Source organism: Chrysemys picta, chromosome 9 (assembly GCF_011386835.1).
Source record: "Chrysemys picta bellii isolate R12L10 chromosome 9, ASM1138683v2, whole genome shotgun sequence".
Taxonomy (NCBI): domain Eukaryota; kingdom Metazoa; phylum Chordata; order Testudines; family Emydidae; genus Chrysemys; species Chrysemys picta.
This window is the reverse complement of record NC_088799.1, coordinates 34,697,327-34,710,406: the sequence shown is the minus strand read 5'-3', so window position 1 is coordinate 34,710,406 and position 13,080 is coordinate 34,697,327. Positions and strand designations below refer to the sequence as shown.

Genomic DNA, 13,080 nt, shown 5'->3' with positions numbered 1-13,080 from the left:
AATTTAAGGTTTAAACCGTTAATATTGCTCGCTAGTTTGTTGCCAGCCCATTGCTCAAGAGTTGTGTGGAGCTGGACGAGTGAGGCTAATTACTCACTAAACTGAAATTTCAGAGCAGAATTTAGACACTCTCTGTGGGTCTAACAGTTCCTTTTTTAGACTTGTGTGACCTTAGTCTAGACAAGGAAGGTGAGGTAATATCTTTACTGGCCCAACAGAAGAGAACAGAAGATCTCCTCTGTGTGGCTTGAAAGCTTGTCTCTCTCTCACCAACAGAAGATGGTCCAATAAAAGATATTACCTCACCCACCTTGTCTCTCTAATATCCTGGAACTGATATGGCTACAACTAATCTGCATATAACCTTAGTATAAACAGGTTAATGTTTTATCAGTAGGACAATACCTCCAGCAGAACAGCGCCTTCTCATACTGTGCAGGGATATTGGTTTATTACTGATTCACTTCCTATTGCAACTGATCCTCTTACAAAAGTACACATCAATATAATGCCAAGTCTGACCCTGTTTGGCTTCTGATATCTGTTAAGATCTAATCACCCACTCCATCGCTTTTTAAAACAGAGCTACAAGTAGAGAGATAAGTTGTGGCTTGATTTTCAGAGGTGAGCAGCTACAAATCCCACTGAAGTCAGTGGGCACTAGAGATGAGCAGCACTTTTGAAAATTAGACCATAAATAAATAAAACTAGGGGTGGTGATGAGCGACCTCAACTTTGCGTTCAGGAAAGCAGGTTTGGGAAGGCTAAATGATTGCCATGAATATTGTTTAGTTGGTCAAATAAAATGTATTACACAGTTTCCATTTCCAATAGGCAATAAAAACACAGCAACACCTTTTAGAAAGGCAAAGGGGACACGTACTGTAACACAAATTTATTTCTGATTAGATTGCAACATTAAGAACTACTGTACAGAAGTAACTTCATCACACTGTTACAACCCAGTCATGATCGTTGTGCTTTGTAGGGTAAGTAAACATTTATTCTAGCACAGCAAAAGTTCGTATACTGACAACTAACTGGATTTAGTCTAAAAATAAATACCTTTTCCCATTTATTAGAACAAACAAAGTACTTTCAATCTGTAACACTCAATACGTATGTTATTAACAGTCAGCCTCTCCGAGATGCTGAGTACCCACAACTTCCACTGGCATCAATTGGAGCTGTGGACCTTCAGCACTTCTCAGGAACAGGCCCAACAGCTGGACAGTTCAATTTAGTGTATATAGTAGATCAACCTTTATATTGGCAATAAAGTGACCTTGACTGTTTTGTGTATACTGTAGAGTAAATGTAGGGTTAGCCATGTACCTTTATCACATAGATATAGATAATGATTCACTGACAAATCTTTTCCCTAACAAATGAGTGTGAGAGGGTGGAAATGGATTTAATGATGTTAACACTGATAGTATGGCTCTTTTTCATAATTTATTTAAAACTATTTCAAAATTTTCAAAAATATTTAGTGCAAAATGATAATTATTTCAGGAAAAATTACAGAAGCATATACTGATATAAGGAAAGTAAACGATCTCTTTCATATAATTTTATCAGGGAAATACAGGTAGAATTTCTCTTACATCATTTAGTGTAGGGGAAAACAAAAAAGGAATGTTTGTGTTTTCAAAGAAGCAAAGCACAGTATATGTGAAATTCAAACAATAGGAGCTTTGCTGCAATAAGCTGTTTTTTCCCCTTTAAATTCAAAACCAATCTCTTTGGCAGAGTCAAGAGAATTTATAATTACGTATATAATACTAACTGTTCTTCTCAACAGCAGTCTACTGTAGTTATATCAATGTTACTGTAATAACATGAACTGTCATTTTTAACCAAACATATATATCCAAAATGAGCAGGTAGCCCTAAGGTAAACAAATGCTTATAGGTGCTAAGAATCATTTTGTATTTTTGTAAGTAACAAAAACAAAATTAAAGTTTAGATATGTGTATGACAATACAATCAGTTTTTCAGGTAGGATTATGCTCAGTTGATTTTTCTTTTTAATAATCAATTAAATTAGACTAACAATTATATAATCTCTTATATAGTGCTCTTTATCCATAGATCTTAAAGCATAAGATACTTTCATAAGAAAGTAACTGTCATCACCCCCTTTTCAGATAGGGAAACTGAGGCACAAAGGTGCTGTGACTTTCTCAAGGTGACACAGCAGGTCAGAGCTGGGATAGAACCCATATCTTCTGATTATCCACTGGTCCAAACTGCCTCTGATTAAAATGGAAAGGAATCAGAATGTTTTTAAAGAGTAATATTTGAGAGTTCCTCCAGAAAAACACAAGAATGGTGAAAGGCTATGGAGAAGAAATAAGTGGTCTCACATGAGAAAATTATAATGCATTTTCAGCAGCTTGTTATTGTATCATCTACCTGTAAAGGTCTAATAGCTCAAAGTCTTCTACCCCTTTAGACACGGTGAGGATTTTAAAAAATACTTATATATCTATATCTATATTATTTATCTAAAGATGCACATCCTCCTATGCATTCATTTGGCTGTCCGTCTGGAAAACACTAGCGTTCTAATAGTTAACCTGTACACATATTAGTGTTTTAAAAAGTGAATGTTGTTAGTGTATAATTCCATTTCAGTTGATTGAAATAATTAAAGGATATTAATAGAATATTTGATTATAGAAATATATCCTATTTTCATCCATCCTTCATATTATCCATTCACTTCAAAGGCAAAACACCCATCCTCTCCTAATACAGTACATCTGAAAGTACAATATGTCAAAGTTCTCCCACATGATATAACAGTATATGGTGCACCTTGATTTCACTTTGCTCAGTGTACAGTTGTGTGCACTGTCCGCAGAGTTTCTATATCTCTGCTCATTTTATGCACTGATGTTTGAAAATTAGAGCATTACACAAACCACTGCCACTTAAGCTGGATTAAAATGAAAATGCCAAACATTTACGAGGTTTCTTATCCCAATTCGAGAAGCCAGTCAAAGAGGCTAGGTGTCCTCTCCCTGCTTTCCTCATGTAGCTTGCAGTATTGTACCAGCGCATGAAAGATATCACCCACTTTCCAGGACTTCTGGTGAACTAACCGCATGACATCTAGAAACTAGATAAAATGGCACATTTAGGGTTTCATTCATTGTGTATTCTTAACCAGCTTTTGTTAAATAAACACATGCAAATAACTCTTCAGAGTATGATGACATTACTGAGCCCTGCCAGGGATCAGAACGCCACTGTTTCAGGCACTGCATACACACAATAGCACTGCAATATGCTGAGGGGTCTGTCTATAAAATATGAATCTGAAAGTTGTCTACTTTTGGACATCTGGAAACTTTGCATTTCAAAGTCTATAATTTGTGAGAGCCAGATTCTGTTCTTAATGACACCAGTTAAATCAAGAGCAATTCTGCTGAAATTAGTGAAGTTATTCCTGTTTACAGCTATGTGAGATCTTTAATCCTGATAAATAATTACAACCTTCCATGATATTGACAGCCCATTATCAAAATCTTAGGTACTGTATCTTGTACAACCCCAGGGATCCAACCTGAAGAGTTTAGATTTGGAGGAAAAATACTTTTTCTCTTTCATTATCATAGTCAGTATTCTTGTTTAGTTACATTTAATTTATAGTCTTAAACAGCTGGAAAAAATCCTACATTGTATCCACTTTTGTGCTTTCCTATTTTAATAAAGGACTTCATAATGTCATGCATCTGGCCTATCTTTTTTCAGGCTTGGAAATGAAAATCAAAGCTTTTCATTTTCTTGAATTTCACAATCAATAACTAATTAGGCTCTATTTTATACATCTTCCAGTTTAAAACCACACAAGAAAATATTGTGTATCTGTAGCTCATGTAGCTGTTTGCTATTTACATACTGAGTCCCAAACTTTAATATGTATTTTAATTATATGTAATAAGCACGTGATTTCCAAGAGCAGCTTTGTAGGCAGGATGTACTTCATTATTCTCTAGTGCATTTTAGCAATTGAATTAACTGTTTGCAAAAGCACATGAGTAAAGCTGACAGCTGCTTCTTAAATAAGATGCAATTTGGACAGTTGCTGCTGAATGCATTTTAAATTATGTTTGTGATTCCCAAATGCATGTACTCAAGACATACCAAACAATATCTCTGCTACATAAAATGATCTTCCCAGAGATATTATTTTAAAATACCAAAATATTGACTGTAATATTTTTTCTTTCATTGATTTATTTAAATACCCTGACATTTTTGTAAACTTGGTGGCTGGATGGAACCTTTAATGCTGACCCTGGGAAAGGGACAGTTTTGGCAGTCATAAACTGTCTGAAATGGCATCCTGTGGTTATCATTAAGGGGGAGTAAGCAAGCCCTTGGAATATGAAACATCCTCCATGTAGCTGAGGGCCCACAGTGCTGGAGGCCATTTTGAGCTTGCATGCTTTGATGCTTTGGAAAAACCCCATAATGAAACTTGAAAAGGTTTAAAATCTGTCTGCTTCTCCATCTAAAGATAGTTATGCCTTCACAAAGGTGGCTGGCAAAAGTGATGTTTAATTAGTAGCTAAAGCCCCAGTCCTGCAGGACTATCAGTTTTAACTGGGGTAGGTACCCTTGTGGAAAGCTGATTGTTGCAATTAAACACTCATATTCAGAGGAGAGGCTGTTATGGATTTTATAAAACAGTCTGAAAAGTCTTGAAAAAACCCTAATCATTGTGCAGAATAAACAATAAATGGAAGTTCTAGTCACTAGAGTGCATTTTCTTGTATATTTGAAATCTGGGGGTCCAGGTCTTCACTGTGCTGCAGCTTCACTAGCACAAAGGGTCTATAAAGCCAATGGATCTGCCCACAGGGGAAGTTCTCTGAGTGTGTGTGGCTGTGGAAAAGGAGGTATGCTCAGCACACAGCTGTGCTCCAACTCTTCCCATCTGCAGGAATTGCTCCTTGGGTCTTTGGGCAACTAGTCACAAGCTCAGTCATGTCTGAGGTAGTTCTAATGTGTTGGGCTGAAGCAGGGTGGCCCTGGAATAGGGGCGGTTCAGTGTTGGTGTAGAGCCACTATCGGGACCAATGCCAAGTGAAGCACTGGTAAACAAGGCCCTCTTTCAGTTTTTGGAAGTGAAATTTACCTCAACGTATGGGATCCCTGCAAAGTCTTATGCACTACTCTATGTCCCATATCAAATTCTGCTCCTATTGCCACTGACATCAGTGGGATCAGGATTTTCCCCAACTGGCTTAAGTGGGACCTAAGTGGAGACTAAGACCTTGCATGGTGCTTGTTAAACTCCATGTAACCACTTGGCACTGTCCAAGAACATCCTCATTAAGGGTCTTTTTTTGTTAACTCTGTCCTGATTTATGCAGCTGTCACTTTCATGCAATGGAATGGCTGACCTGAATAGGTGAAATCTGCTTCACTGGTGTATACTGTTCTCTATTTGAGGAGGTCTCATTTTATGCTCTAATAAATTTGTTAGTCTCTAAGGCGCCACAAGTACTCCTGTTCTTTTCATTTTAAGTGATTATTCTTTTGAGCTATATACAACAGCTGGGAAGCATTTTTGTTGTCATTACAAACTTTTGATTTACAGTTCAGAGGTTAAAGTACATTGATGTTATGCCCTACACTGTAAATACTACCTTTTCAATTCTGTTTTCCTGAGATCTCTGAAAATAGATGGTTGGTATTCCAAGTTCAGAAGCCGCTATCCACTGAAGAGTGGTTCGTAGCTCTGCATCTGGGCACTCTGGCTCCAGGTCAAAGTTTATCACCAGTAGGTCTTTTTGACAATTGGCTGTTTCCACTGATAGTCCAGAAGTGCTTTCTGAAAAAGGAGTCACTATGCAATTATGTGTATTAACCTTAGAAGCCCTACATCAAGTCAAATTTCTATGTCACAACTGATACAATTCCACTTACCCTCTATGTTTTCTGGCTGTTCTTTAAGGAAAGCCTTTTCTTCTGCTAATTCACTTAGAAACAAAACAACAACAAAGCCTGTTAGTAATATTAGGAACAGTGTAAAGCATTGTTTCATTAGAGTTGAGGTGATGAATTTGTCTTATAATGTAAAATTTTAATCTCTAATGTTGCAAAAATGATAAACAGTCTGGGGAGAGATGCGAATCAGGGTACATGCTACACAATGTTATCCCCACAGTATGACATACTGCTTGCAGAGTGCCTTGTACATCACACTTCATGAAAATCAATATATCGTTACTGTTGCCCTTTGTGTAATCAGGCTAAGAAACTACAAGTCTTGTGACATGTGCCACCCATGCTGCATCTTTTTAAATCTTGCCTTCTTTTTATACCTGTCTTAGCTGTATGTAACCATAATGAACTAGTGGCTTCAGGAACTGTCATTTTTTTAGCATATCAGCTCTGTTTTGATAACTGGGTTATTTCAATATCTTCCAAAAATGTCATTGGGTCCTCATTTCATATGTACCACTATGCTTTCCTGGTAGACAGCAGGGGGAAAACTCCAGATTCAGTGTCACAGAACCCCGTGCTCCCCACCCTCCCTTTTGGAGGAGTAGGTCCCCACTATCTACATATTGCAGAAGGCTGTACATCTGGTAATAAAGTTACAGCCACTTGATATTTGCAGTGATATTTGCAGAGGTATAGCATCCACTGTATAGAGTTACATAGGATCCCATCCTCTACTTAATCAAGGGAAATTGTGCATGGGTAGCATTTGGCTTTTAGAACTACTATTATCCCCCTCAAAAAGACTGCAAAATCCCAGTCTTAAATGGAAAGTTACATGGAAGCAAGATCATATACATTTTTTTTGGTAGCCACTGCCATATATGGGGAAAAGGTTAAAATGGCAGTATTCACTGCATGGTTTATCATGAGTGTAAGGCAATTCCTTGGCATATGTACACCATTCATAACTCTACAATTAAAAATCTTCTTAGATCTTCTATTTCAATATCAATCTATTCTATGTCTGATCCTTGCTTTTGTAGTTACAGATTGCCTTATTTTTCTTCCCTTTCCTGACCTCTGTCTTCACAGAATCTCAAGTTTCTTGGCTGGCATCTGGTAAATTCACCAGTAGCTGGCTAGTGATTGAGAACACTTAGTTCTACAGGCACTTCATATGTAAGTGAAAGGCGTCAATTTGCAGTGTCTGTGGGCAGCAGTCAGCACTCCATGGTGTTGGCAGAAAGGTGTAAATGTTTTATTATGGCTACCATCCTCAGTTGAAACAGAATATTTACAATTCTACAGAAAGGTGATTGGCATATGGGTATATCAAAAAGGTCAGAATTTTTGGATATAGCAGGAGAAGCTAGATCCTCAGTGATTTAAAATGGATTGTGATCCATTAGTAGATTGTGAGGAGTTTCTGGGGCTCACAGTGACTTTGCAAAGAGCCTATCTTCTCTGCATGAGGTACAGTATACTAATTTCTACAATTATACCACTGCATTCTACCACTTACCAGTAGGTTATACCATGTTTCAGGGTACTAGAATCTTTAGGCAGGTACTTGTACATCTCTTTATAACTTTATTGCTCTTGAGCAAGCTTGGTAGAATCATGCCCAGAGACAGTGGATAAGGAGTGTCTTGGGCCAAATTATACATCTTCTTGTAAAGAAAGTTATGATTTCTCTTTCCTTGGCTTAAATTAATTGACTCTGCTATCCTGATCTTAACTGCTATTAGGAGAAGCCTTTGAGAAAGTTATTTTTTGAGGAGTGTTTACATAATGGGAAGTGGATAACTTAGTTAATTCTATCTTTAAACAAAGCACATGGTGGATATATATCCTTCAAGGTGTCCACCAGGAACAGCCTAACCATAAGCTAGTACCGTCACTCTGCATAAGGGTACCTGCATGTGCATTTATCTAAGACTAATGACAGCTTAAACAGCATCTTAGAAGCACTGATAAGCAGGTGTTTGGCACGTTTTGGATGATATAAATGATTTTCAGCTGAAATTGGAATAGTACTTCTAAATATTAGACTTCATTTTAGTGGCTACTTACTTAATCATAGGAGAAGAGGGCATGTTTTCCTGATAAATTTCCAGGTCCATAATGCCAAGACTGCTAGTGGTACTGCTGTTGCCATTGCTGACAAAGCAAAAGTTTAAATATTAGTGCCAATCTGCACTACCACAGATCCATACATTTTCTAATTAATGTGCAAAGAAAAGTGAATGTGATGTCCCCCGGTATACAGAGTTACTGCTCTAAACCCAGGTTACACAAAACCAGGGCATATTACTCCAATCCTGCTCAATAAATGATTCCCAGGAACAAGGATACTGACATGTTTAAAATAATTCTAGATGAGTCAAGTATCCAGTGATACTCTGAACTGAAAACAAATAATGGACCCAATCTTGTTAATGGCTTATGCAGTGATATGTGAATTTTAGTCCAACATCTAACCTTTGACAGAAAAACAAGCTGCATGAGTTTTTATACAGCACGACTATCAAGTAGTTAGAGATGTCCTGGGTACACCTGCGGAGATTCAAATACCTCTGAACATGGTGGGGTAAGGCAAGGTATCTCTCTGCCTGCCTCACTACTTACCTTCTGGGTAACTCCATACTCATAACACAGGCGGCTCTTTCAGTGCAGTAAATCATGCCATCTGAACACTGCAGGGAATCTGATGGAATTTACAGGTATAATGACAATCTGTCTTGTCTTGCTGTCCAGTATGAAATAGACTGAGATTTCAACCAGGGCCAATGTTTTCAGTGGGATCAATAATATTTGGAAGCATTCTCTTGGGTTACCTTGCAAGAATGAATCGTTCCATCTCAGGATGTTTGATAAGATAATGCCTTTTTACTGTATGACACCATCATAAATTCGATTATCACTCTGTCCGCATAACTATACAACCAGATGCTGTGTATTTACTGACCCCAGTGCATATTAACACCAACAATGGAGAATTTTTTATCCTATGTAGTAGGGGTGAAATTGAACCAGTTTAATTGAAACTATTTCAATTAAAACTCCTATAGTATTTTTCTCACACCAAAATAGTGACTATGCAGTACCTCTTGCCATCAACTTTTACAAAGTCAGAGTGTTAATGATTGGTGCACTCTAGCTTACTGCATTGATTTCTCAGTGGGAAGAGCCATGAGGCACAATATATTAGTTTTCTCACATTTAAGAATTTGTTAAAGGCTGGGCCCATGTACATAATGAGATGCACATTCACCCAAACTCATATACATAGCCCAGTTCAACATTCAACTAACCCAGCAGTGCTATATGACATTCAGAGACTCTCTGCTTTTCCCCGCCCCAATATAGTACTTTCCCCTTTGTCTTCACAATGCTGAGGAGAGTGATGTGGTTAACAGGCAAAAATGTTAGCTTTACCTGAGAAAAGCTTTTAGTAAATAGTAAATCTTTAAAGAGCTGAGGTCAGTCAGACTAACGTAATTGTATATAAACTCTAAGAGCCAGATGACTTTTTTGACAAGTCTGGCCTTGAGAGGGATGCAGACTGTGGGGCACTATAGTGGCAATCCCAAGAAAAAAATATGCCAAGTCAGCTACAATTGCACCTGCTAACTCAGAAAAGGGCACAGTGTAACAGACACTCTCTCATCCTTTAAGAATTTGCTCCCACTGTGCTGGTCAGCTGTGTGGGTACAGAGGCAGCTGTGAACTCTAATGCTACCAGTGATGCTGGCCTCATCTAGACCCTCTACTCCCTGTAGCTACATCGAAGCTGTCCCTATCTAGGGACTCTAGGGAAAGGAGAAACTTCCTGTGCTCCCATACAAACCCAGTCACAAAATGGCTGTAATTTTTTACTCTGTGTTCATCCCAATCAACAGAGAGCTCTGTACAACATCCTAAAATGTAAATTACTCAAGAAGATGCCTGAATAAGCATGTTTGCAAGCAGCAGTAGATAAAACAATTCATAGTTCACAGTAATTAGTTTGTCCAATGGTGCTTTCATTGTAGGGGCATGATGCAGTTGCTTGGGGTTGAGTAGTTCTTTCTGTGTAAGATTCTAGCTACTAATGTATACAAAGACCTGGCTAAGAACCAGAACTTGCACTGCAAAACAAAAGACACGTTCTGTAGCTAGTTCTGTTTCTGTACATTCTGATTACACCTTGCGCGTCTCTCACATTCCTGACACACAATCATCAAACCTTTAGCTTGGTGATTAGTCCCTATTGTACAACAAACACAAATAGAATGCAGATACCTCATGGATCTCTCACTGAGTTGCAAGTAGCTACTTGTATCATCAGGATTGTCCTCATCATTAACGAGCTGGGACCAGCTGCCTGTGCTTTCATCGCTGCTGTTGAGAGGGTTTGGAAAGTCTTCAGCTGTTTTTGTTTCCACCATGAGTTCAGCATCTGGTTTGCTTCTAGTATCAACACTGCAGGAAAAGGCATTATTGATATGGTTAGTGAAAAATGTAGGAGTTTAAACTAGAGTCTCTGATCTTCAGGCAGTGGAGAGCTTGATTTCCAAAGAGCCAAGTAGCAGCAGGACACTTTAGTCAGTTTCAAGTTTTGTATTACAATTTCTGGCTGTGCTATAGTGGAGATATTCGTGGGGACTGATTCCTTTCCCATTCAGTGTAAATCTAGGGTAAATCCACTGAAGTCAACATAAGAACGGCCATACTGGGTCAGACCAAAGGTCCATCTTGCTCAGTATCCTGTCTTCTGACAGTGGCCAATGCCAGGTACCCCAGAGGGAATGAACAGAGCAGGTAATCATCAAGTGATCCATTTCCTGTCGCCCATTCCCAGCTTCTGGCAAACAGGCTAGGGACACCATTCCTGCCCATCCTGGCTAATAGGCACTGATGGACCTATCCTCCTCCATGAATTTATCACTGTAATGTTCAGCAGTATAAAATGGTGCAAGATCAGAATCTAAACCATTTCTTGTTAGACCAGATTTTTAACTGGAATTTGTGTAACATTCTCTTTAAAAATGGCTTTTATTATTATAAAAACAAAACAAATGAGCCTTTCCATTACAGTAACTCCTCACTTAAAGTCGTCCCGGTTAACATTGTTACGTTGCTGATTAATTAGGGAACATGCTCGTTTAAAGTTGTGCAATGCTCCCTTCTAACGTTGTTTGGCAGCTGCCTGCTTTGTCCACTGCTTGCAGGAAGAGCAGTCCATTGCAGTTAGCTGGTGGGGGCTTGTAACCAGGGTGGACCAGCAGCCCCCCTATCAGCTCCCTACTCCCCTAAGTTCCCTGTGCTGCAGCCGCCCAGCAAGCTATCAATTGGCAGTTCAGCCGTCCCTCCCCTCACTGCCATGTGCTGCTCCTGCCCTCTGCCTTGGAGCTGCTCCCAGAGACTCCTGCTTGCTGTGCAGGGGGGGAAATGAGGGGGCTAATGTCAGGGTGTCCCCGTCCCCCCTGCTCCTGCACCCTGTTTACCCCTTCTCCATATAGAGCAGGGAGGGGACACAGATGGAGAGAGACAGAGAGAGCTTGGGGCAGCAACTGCTGTCTCAACTTCCTGATCCACTTAAAAAGACAATGCACTTACGAGTGGGTCAGCTTACTTAAAGGGGCAGTGTGCATCTCTCTCTCTCTCCCACACACAAGGTGTGTGTCTGTCTCCCCTCCCTCGTGTTCGTGCTGCCTTGTGTGAAAGGCTACATTAACAACAATGTGTTAACCCTTGAGGGCTCAGTCAAGTGCTAGTTCATCATTTAGCAGCAAGGCATTCCCTAGGAAATATCCCTTCCTCTTCCACCCTCTAACTTCACCACCTCAACCAAGCTTCACAATCATCATAGCTGTGAACAGTATTCAATTGTTTGTTTAAAACTTATACTGTGTGTATGTCTATATAATATATAGTTTTGTGTCTGGTGAAAAAAATTTCCCTGGAACCTAACCCCCCATTTACATTAATTTGTATGGGGAAATTGGATTAGCTTAACATCGTTTCGCTTAAAGTCGTATTTTTCAGGAATATAACTACAACATTAAGCGAGGAATTACTGTATTTTGGGAATGCCATGTCACATAAATGTTAAAACTACCAAATTATGGGCCTGTATCATGACCTAATTGTAATTGGATGTTTAAACCCACACCTGTAAAAATATGTCTTTTGGTTGGGTAGGGATAGGGAAAGAGGTATCAGATAAAGTCCACTTCAGGCATCACCTGAGGAAAGGGACACATCTCTTTGTATGCCCTTAGAATAACAGATGTATTGGAGCATAAGCTTTTGTGGGTGAATACCCACTTCGTCAGACCCATGCGTCTGACGAAGTGGGTATTCACCCACGAAAGCTTATGCTTCAATACATCTGTTAGTCTATAAGATGCCACAGGACTCTTTGTTGCTTTTTACAGATCCAGACTAACACAGCTACCCCAAAAAGGTGTTATATTGTTCTCAGTTCCCAGGTCTGAGTAAATGACTGGAAGCACCAAGAGAGCTGAGGACATTGTACCTGCAGGGCCACACGAGGGTGTGCTGTTGCTGGTAGGATGCGCAGGGGGCTGTACACTGAGAAATGGACCTCATTTTCATGCGGTTCCCCATGCCCACCAAGAAGTTTCACGCCTCTGTCCTCCTTTCAGCACAAAACCCATCACCATTATCATTCAGCATGCTGAGCAGCTAGGTAATGTTGCAGCAAGGCATACCCTTTACTACCATGTCAACTGCACTTGATATATATCCCTAAACATAAAATCCCCCATGTTTTTGTTATTAACAAGTGTTTAATTTTCTTTTAGAGCCATTAAGCAATTAGATCCTGCAAGTGCAATGTCCCAGTCAGGCCAGTCTTTCCATGTGGTCCTGATCCTCACACACAAAAAGTCCATTAGAATCACTCGGAGTTTTGTGTGTGGATCAGCATTGGGACCAATGTATTCCCTACAGAGGAGCTCCCCACCACTTCCAGCTTCTTATACGTTACATTTCTTTTCCAACTATTTTCTCTCTCCATTGCTGTATTAACTAACCAAAAGTGAAACAAAACATTATTAAAGAGTTATATCAAGTACTAAATGTTAGTGAAACAACAATGGCAT

At 39.3% G+C, this 13,080-nt stretch overlaps 1 protein-coding gene across 7 annotated transcripts in view; it reads right to left on the bottom strand.

Annotated features, from left to right (window-relative positions):
• Nucleotides 1-880: 880 nt before the first annotated feature.
• The window catches only part of SPHKAP (SPHK1 interactor, AKAP domain containing), a 111,844-nt gene continuing 99,644 nt past the window's right edge, over nucleotides 881-13,080 (bottom strand). For 4 of the 7 annotated variants that reach the window (XM_008165906.4, XM_024103252.3, XM_042853624.2 and 1 more), the window contains 5 exons: nucleotides 10,253-10,432; nucleotides 8,042-8,128; nucleotides 5,948-6,000; nucleotides 5,668-5,867; nucleotides 881-3,128 (listed from right to left, as the gene is read on the bottom strand). In XM_008165906.4, the coding sequence (XP_008164128.2) occupies nucleotides 2,985-3,128; nucleotides 5,668-5,867; nucleotides 5,948-6,000; nucleotides 8,042-8,128; nucleotides 10,253-10,432 (664 nt within the window). In that variant the 3' untranslated portion in view covers nucleotides 881-2,984. The remainder of the gene's footprint in view (nucleotides 3,129-5,667; nucleotides 5,868-5,947; nucleotides 6,001-8,041; nucleotides 8,129-10,252; nucleotides 10,433-13,080) is intronic. The other 3 variants (XM_008165907.4, XM_008165909.4, XM_008165910.4) reach the window with 3 other exon arrangements.